Raw genomic sequence first — 8,403 nt, 5'->3', positions numbered from 1 at the left:
TATGCAAGCTATTTTTCAAACGCATTCATGTAATAGATTCAGTTCAAATGGAGTAAAATCATACCTTTTGAATTAATTTGAATATTTGTTAATAAAAATATTATTAAAAATATTAAAATACATGTGAATTATCTTTTATTTAGTAAGGTTAATTTTGTAAAATAACATTACATTTCTAAGAAAATATTGAAAGTACTAAACTATCATTTTCTTAAGATTTTAATCAAAATTTTTTAATATATCAAACATTGTAAATAACATTTTTAATAATATTATTTTTATCAATCACAATTTATTAAAACCATAAAATGGAAAAACACGAAACTCGCAATTTGTGTTCTTTGGGTTGAGAGTAAGCTTGGTCATTGTTTTGTTATGTTTGGGACATTTTGGTCTCTTGCTTTCGGGCCTTTGGTGGCTTTAGTGTTTATATTAAGTTGCATTTGAGTTATGGAACAAAATTTTTTGAGGTTTTTAGAACTATATATGTAATTTAACTCTATAAACTATTGATTTTCGATTTGATTAATTTTATTGATTTAATTAAATAAATTATTAAAAAAATTAAATAAAATCGATTCAATCTATATATCGATTCATAAATCAATCAACTTTTTTTTATTGATAATTCGACCTATTTCCTATCTATGGAAATAGTGGAATTTTCTTTTGGAATTTTTTTTTTTGAAAATTTACAACATTTTCGTCATTTCAAACATTATTTATTCATTTCACAAAAAATGAAGCAAAAGAAACACTAAAAGTTAAAAGAAGAAGAAGAAGAAGAAGATATTTTTAAAAATTAATTAATTAGACCAGACCTACCCGTTTATTCGTAGCGTCTCCGTCAACTAATCGAACCACCCACCTAACCTAACTAGGGTTTTTGTTGTCATGGAACAACCTGCATCTTCTCCCAACACAACGCCACGTGGCTCTCCTCGGTCTAAGGATCCCCAAATGGATGTGCATCTTCCGGTGACCGAACCCGACCTCTCTTTTTCCTCCGTTTGGGACTGGGGCGATCTCCTGGACTTCACCTTAGATGATCACTTCTCTATCTCCCTTGACGACGGTAACATGTATCCTCCCCCGTTTGAAGCGTCTCCTTCAGTCCCGGATCCGGATCCGGAGCCAGTGTCCGGACCCGATCGTGTCAGGAAGCGGGACCCGAGGATGACTTGTTCGAATTTTCTAGCTGGTCGAGTGCCTTGCGCTTGCCCCGAGATTGACGAGCAAATGGAGAAGCTTGAAGAAGAAGAGGCGGGGGCTCCGGGAAAGAAGCGAGCCCGAATTGGACGGGTCGGGTCAGGGACGTCTCGGTGCCAAGTTCCGGCTTGCGAAGCGGATATTGCTGAACTTAAAGGTTACCATAGAAGGCATCGAGTTTGTCTCCAGTGTGCGAACTCGAGCACCGTTTTGATCAATGGTGAAAGCAAGAGATATTGCCAACAGTGTGGCAAGTAAGCTCTATTTGACTCTCTTTTCTTATTTTTCTGCTAATTTTTTAACACTGCCTTAAGCTGAAGTTTATCTGCTTATGAATTATACTTAATTGTTGATTGTTGAGTGTTTTTTTTTGTTTGATTGAAGGCATAATTAAAATTACATTTAATTTTTCCGAAAATAAATAGAGAAAGTAACAATCGAGTGTTGCCATGAAGTTGTAATTCAATTTCTTGTCTTTCCCAGTCTAATGGCATTTGCAGATTACAATTAGGTAGTCTTTGGTAACTTAAGATTGGATTTTGATTCCTATAGATATTTAACAGAGTAGATAGTTGGATGCCTTTCAAATATATAATCTATTGAATCTCAATTAACTAATACATAATGTATGCGTATATTTCTCACAATTTATATAGCAAATGCATTCCAAATCCAAGCCTTCAAATTCATGTTCCTAAACATTGTATTAGGATGTGTTTGGATAACACAGAGTAATTGAATGACACTGTAATTACTATCCCCTTTTGTAATTACAAAGAATTGTAATTCCTTAGATGTTTTTGGCTGATAAAGTGAAAAAACATTGTAATTCCCAATATCATATTTGATAGTTCAAATTGTAATTATATAATTACATAAGTTATAGTTTTAAAAAAGATTAATTAATATAAAAAATTATTAGTATGATAAAAATAAGTTCTAAATAAATAAATATGCTACATGCTAATACGATCCAACCTTTTTTTTAATGCTAGACTAAGGTAGTGTTGTTAACATGGGAAGCATTTTTTTAGAACGATAAATCTCTTCTCAACCATATTTCGAAGCCTTAAATGTCTTTAAAGTAAATAGTTTGCGAGCTGTCTATGATGCTTGTGTCTGGCATCATTCTCTCAAATGGTATCATATCCCATGATGTGATGCAAGAATAACTTTTTCTATTTGCATAATTAGCATTGACCTTAATATATTTGGGTTCATAGTCTAGATAGTTTGTAGCTTTAATTATAAAAACTTAATTTGGAGAAAGACTTATACTAGATTATACCCCTTTTTATAATACGTAAATTAAGTAAAAAATGATATAAACTTTATAATATTTAACATTTATAAATTTCTTTTATAAATTGTTCAAACCTTTTATAACACTTCTTATAAATAATATAATTTTTGTAATAATTTTAGAAAGTTATTTTTTATAAATAAGTTATGATAAAAATAACTATAACAATTTTTTTATGAATAAGTATACTATTTTTATAATATATTGCATGGACATATAAATAAGTTATGTCCATTCTTTTTGGCCATGACTTTTTATAAATAAATAAATTATAACACTTTTATAACATGTAAATTATTTTTATAATAAACTTTTTGGTCATAACTTTAAATTTTTCAGATTTAAATAATATATATTTTTGTTATAACTTTATAAAAGACACAAATTATTTTTATAATAATTTTTTTAGGATTTATAATATAAGAAAATTTTTTCCATAATTATCTCGGACACTCATATGTGTTCATTCTTATAATATAATTTTTATAAATTGTATAAATTTTTTTTTTAAATTGGATTTGAGTGTAATTACTTGTGTAATTATTCTAATTCTCACCCTCCCCCTAAGAATTGAAAAGTGTAATTGGGGTGCTTCAATTACACCCAATTCGGTGGGACCCATCAATCACAATAGTTATCCAAACATACTATCATTGTGTAATTACAAGTAATTACACCCAAATCCAGTTACTAGGTGGTTTTCCAAATATTATCTTAGTGTTTTTGGTTAATGGAAGACTAGAACTAGAAGTGATATATATTTTTTTAATTTTTAGAGTTTAGACAATGAATGGTTATTTTTGGTTAAATGTTGCAGCTTGAACCTTACTGTATCTTTTCTTTCTTCCTTTATTATTATTTTTTTGTTATTGGTATTTCTTGTATTAAAATGTTTATTTGCCTATCAATTACTTGTCAGGTTTCACCTGTTGTCGGATTTTGATGAAGGTAAAAGAAGTTGTCGAAGGAAACTAGAGCGTCATAACAATAGGCGGCGAAGGAAGCCTGTTGGTTCTAAGACTGAAGTCAACAAAGAATCTCTAGGGGCTTTGCAAAGTGAAGACATTGGTTGTGATGGTGAAGCAGGAAAAGGTTCTATAAATTTGATTTATGGCAGCTTGTTGTGGAATTGAATGATCCTTTCTCGTAGGACCTGTAATTTTTCCTTGTTGAAAATAATTTATTATTTGTGATATACAGATGATTTAAGCTTGAGTGGCCAGACAGCCGAAGAACCTCCCTTTGAGTCTGAGGATGGGCTTGTTTCTGCAGATTGCTCAGCTCCCATGTTGCAGACTGTTAATAATGATAGCACTGTAGCTCTTATTGACACAGGAACTGATGGAGGGAAAGAGGACTTGAAGTTTTCCATTTCTACTTCTTACCATGACAATAGGACTGCTTACTCATCCATGGTGGGTTCTTTGATTTTTATATGCTAGCTGTGTTGTACATTCAATTTTGTTCATAGGAGGAAGCTTGCTGGTAATATATATACTGATTTTGTGTTTCATTGTAGTGCCCTACAGGCAGGATGTCATTCAAGCTTTATGATTGGAATCCGGCAGAATTCCCACGAAGACTTCGGCACCAAGTATTTTAAAGAATATTCTTACAGTTTAGTATTTAAATAAATAGAACCATTTTTGTTGTTAGAGACCTGAGGAATTGATTGATATATGGTTAAATTAATTGCAGATTTTTCAATGGTTGGCTGATATGCCTGTTGAGTTGGAAGGCTACATCCGCCCTGGTTGCACAATCTTGACTGTGTTTATTTCAATGCCAAAGAATATGTGGAAGAAGGTAATGGTTCAATCAGTTGGCTTTAATTTAAATCATTTTAGCTTATATCAGGTCTATATTTGACCAGGCAGACTCGTCATCACACACATCATAGTCGAATTTGAAGCCAATAACATAAGAGAAAATTATTTGTTTACATTTCCTTAACTACATGGTTTCTAGAAGTCTTGAGTTTTAATATGTATTTATCCGCAACAATTATTATTTGGTATTATGGTTTATTAGATTAAATAACTTAGAATGTACATAAGATACAATATATTATAACGGTGGAAATTTGATGCTTACTGTGGATGCGAAGCAAGAATTATCTTCATGAATATCTACTTCGTAGAAGTTTAAGAAAAATTTGTCTTGTTCTCGAATTTTTTATGCCCTGATTTGTATTCCCTTAATGTCAATAGTCAATGTGAATTCAGGCAAACATTTTGATTAATTAACCTCATTTTTTCTTCTTTCAAACCCTAAACCCAATGACCGTGCAGTTCTGTCCCTCTCTCAAGTTTTAGGCAGATTCGTCAGGAAATTAACCTCATTTTTTCTTCTTTCAAACAGTTATCTGAAAATCCAATGACCTACATGCATGACTTTGTCTTTACACCTGGAAGGATGCTGCATGGGAGGGGCCTCATGACTATTCATCTTAACAACATGATTTTCCGTACCAGTAAAGGTAAGAATAAAATGTAAATTTCACTAACAACCTAACACATGATTTCCATTTTATTTAACATTTTAACGCATTTGAAAAGCCTTTAAGTGGATGATTAAAATTTCTGGAAGATAATGTAGAGTGGGTGAATTTGATCATCATGTGTGGTCATTTGCTACCTTCAACCAAGATGTGTGCAAGTTGCAGGATTTAAGATTCTTTATAGTGGATTAGGCTTGATTTCATATCTATTCTACAATGCCTTGTTCCTGGTTTAAATTCTTCAGTCTTCTAGGTGGCTGCATTTGATTTATTTAGTCGTCTCAGTCCTCGAAGTGTGATTAAGGTCTCTTGTGTGTGTAGGTGGAAGTTCTTTGGTGAAACTTGACATGGGGGTGCAGGCCCCAAGACTTCATTATGTTCATCCTTCATGTTTTGAGGCTGGCAAGCCAATGGAGTTTGTTGCTTGTGGAAGTAATTTGCTGCAGCCCAAACTTCAGTACGGACAATACCTTCTTTTTTCTTCTCTTTCTTGCCTTTATTTCATTTTTTCTTTCTTTTGTTGGCAACTCTTCTATAATCCCTCAACTCCCGTATATGATCCCTTTTTTTCTGCATGAGGTTGAAGTTTATAGGTTGGGGCTATATGGGACATTTCTTTGAAATTTCAGGGCATCATTGTTATCATTAATGACGGTGGTTTTATTACTTAATATTTTTTTTGGGGAAGGGTGGCAGGTAGATCGTATTGGACCTATTTATATATTTCAACTCTTCTTTTGTGTTGTGCCAGAATGGTCTACTGTTGTAATATAATGCTTAAGAAAGATGATAATTATTTCCAGGTTTCTAGTATCTTTTGCTGGAAGGTATCTACCGTATGATTATTGTCTTGCTTCCGCACATGTCAATGCTACAGAGGGTTCTTCTAGTTGTGATCATCAATTATACAAAATATACGTCCCTCAAACTGAATCAGATCTCTTTGGCCCCGTATTCATTGAGGTGGGTATCGTGAAAGTTCTATCTCAATATTTGGGTTTCTTCTCAGAGAAATTTGACAAAGCATTACATTTTAAAATCCGTGCTTGTCCATCTTGTTAAATGGATAGAGGACTTGCATTCAATACTTTTTTTTTGGCTATTGCCATCAGGCTATAAGATTATTACAATTATATGAAATAACCTTTTTTTCTTCCCCAAGATGAGATACGACAAATTAGTATCAATCTGAGTGAGGTTTTAACATAATATATTTGTCATACTGGGGCATTTTTTCTTTAATAAAATTTATGGATTTGTTTTCTAGGTTGAGAATCAGTCTGGATTATCAAATTTTATTCCCGTCCTAATTGGGGACAAGGACGTTTGTTCTGAGATGAAGGTGATACAGCAGGGATTTGAGCAGGGGTTTGATGCCTCTCTTTTTTGGGGAGGATCACAGATTTCTGCCAATAAGTCGTCATGTGAAACATCAACTTTGCGACAAAAGGCATATTCTGAACTTGTTTTAGATATAGCATGGTTATTGAGGGAGCCTAAATCGGAGAATTTTCAAGAAACTATGGCTTCTTCTCAAATTCAGAGATTCAATTGTTTATTGAATTTTCTCATACAAAACAAATCAACGGTCATTTTGAAGAAAGTCTTACAAAATCTTAAGAATGTGGTGGAGGAGGCTGGGTTTAATGGAACCGATGATCCTGATACAAGGTTATTAAAGAAGTATATGGATTACGCTAGAGATATCCTTAAAAACAAGCTTCAAGAAGGTGAAAGGCCAGTGCTTCTTTCAAAGTACATCGAGCAAGAAGGAAAATGGAATTCTCAGAGCAGCTTAAAAAATGATGGCCTATTTGTCCCAAATGGTTCTCAGGTGAGGACTGAGAATTTTGTTGCATACGCCAATATAATTTTCTTTCTTTTAATTTAAGCACAATGGTTTTGTATATCTTTGTAATATGCATGTTGTTCTGACTTCTCTTTTTTATTAAAGTACCCTGTTCCACAGTCGTGTTCTGTGCTTATTAGGACATGGGTATGGAGATATGGACTGGAAGAAATTGTGTTTTGAGAACATACTAGTATCTGACACTTACTGCAAGTCCAAGTAACATAAGTTTGCATTGTCTTCATTTTGGCTACTGAGGAACGCACATGTTCCGTTATGAAAGATAAGACACCGTTGAGGAGAGTATTAGAGGGGTTTTGGAAATCTCCAATGTCATTTATACAGCTTTTACATATAATACATATTTTGCTTCTAATAATGATGTTTTATTTGCAGGACTTGGGGGAAAGGACTAATGCTAAATTCCAAACAATGATGGCATCAACTACTTTGACTCGAAGTGAGACTGTTCCGCTTTTAAACAAAGAAATTGTTATGAATGTGAACCTTAGCAAGGAGCGCCCCAGAAAATCGTGTAGTACCATTTTTGCCACCACAACATTGAGATCTTGTCCGGCCTTATTTGTAGTTGCTACTGCTGCTATTTGCTTGGGGATCTGTGCAGTCTTTCTCCACCCTACCAGGGTTGGTGAGTTTGCTGTAACGATACGCAGGTGTTTGTCGAAACGGTCTTACATTATCGAATGAGGTCTCGAACAAAATTGAGTTATGCACCGATCTCATATGTAAATACTTGAATGTATGTTCTTGATCCGGTGACATCAATCTGTCCGAAAGCTTCAGCCTTGTCATTTTGCTCCTCGACACATGCTACCTGGATTCAGAGTATCAGGTACAGGTATTTGCCCGTCAGGGATAGACTCAATTTGTTTCTCTTAAGTGTTTTCATATATTTAGAGAATCAGAGTTCGGGTAACATTGTCACGTGTCTGGCAAAATGGGGCATCTGGAAGCATGAAGGTTGTTGAATGTAATATGAATGAGGGTAATATTTGATATAACATTGTAAAATCTTAAAATTTATCATTGCTAAGCAAATTTGGGTGTATTATAACTAGTGTTGTATTCATAAATGATTAACAAAGCGTTCTCCATGTTCCGAGAGAAATAAAACAGTTGTAAACGAACTGCCCCTGAAGCTGAAACTGAATAGTATTTGCTCAGCCATATCTTAATTTTTAATGCTCTTAATGTACAAGTTCCTAATGCCACTCCAACTTGAAGTCCATTAATTAAAAATATTTAAATAAAAAGTTATAGTTGAACAAATGTTAATAGAATATGTAAAAATAATAAATTTATGAGTAAATTGTATCATTAGGGTGTGTTTGTGTGAAGAATTTGAATTTACTTATTTAGATAACTATATTGGAGAAATTTAAAGTTTTTTGAGTAATTTTATATGGGAATTTTATTTGTTCCAATTCCACCTAAGTAGGTGGTTTTTCAGATTTCCTCATAATTTTATTTGATTTATTACATATGATCCCATTATAAGACAAAAATTCAAACTTTAAAAAT

General features: G+C 33.0%; 1 protein-coding gene across 3 annotated transcripts; it reads left to right on the top strand.

The window, feature by feature from the left end:
- Positions 1-785: 785 nt before the first annotated feature.
- Positions 786-8,011, top strand: LOC107949170 (squamosa promoter-binding-like protein 7). 3 transcript variants are annotated; one of them, XM_041089634.1, is made up of 10 exons: positions 786-1,463; positions 3,432-3,604; positions 3,713-3,927; positions 4,032-4,106; positions 4,211-4,318; positions 4,874-4,991; positions 5,334-5,469; positions 5,816-5,975; positions 6,280-6,846; positions 7,002-8,011. In XM_041089634.1, exons 1-10 carry the CDS (start codon positions 895-897, stop codon positions 7,053-7,055), a joined length of 2,175 nt encoding a protein of 724 aa, XP_040945568.1. In that variant the 5' UTR covers positions 786-894; the 3' UTR covers positions 7,056-8,011. The 3 variants fall into 3 exon arrangements, with proteins under 3 accessions (XP_040945568.1, XP_040945565.1, XP_040945564.1); XM_041089631.1 differs by having other exon boundaries at positions 6,967-8,011; XM_041089630.1 differs by having other exon boundaries at positions 789-1,463; positions 7,258-8,011.
- The last annotated feature ends 392 nt before the right edge of the window (positions 8,012-8,403 follow it).

The sequence above is a fragment of the Gossypium hirsutum genome, chromosome A02 (genome assembly GCF_007990345.1).
Source record: "Gossypium hirsutum isolate 1008001.06 chromosome A02, Gossypium_hirsutum_v2.1, whole genome shotgun sequence".
In the NCBI taxonomy this organism is placed as follows: Eukaryota; Viridiplantae; Streptophyta; class Magnoliopsida; order Malvales; family Malvaceae; genus Gossypium; species Gossypium hirsutum.
Note: the sequence above shows the minus strand (reverse complement) of the source record. Positions and strands in the feature narration are given on the sequence as shown.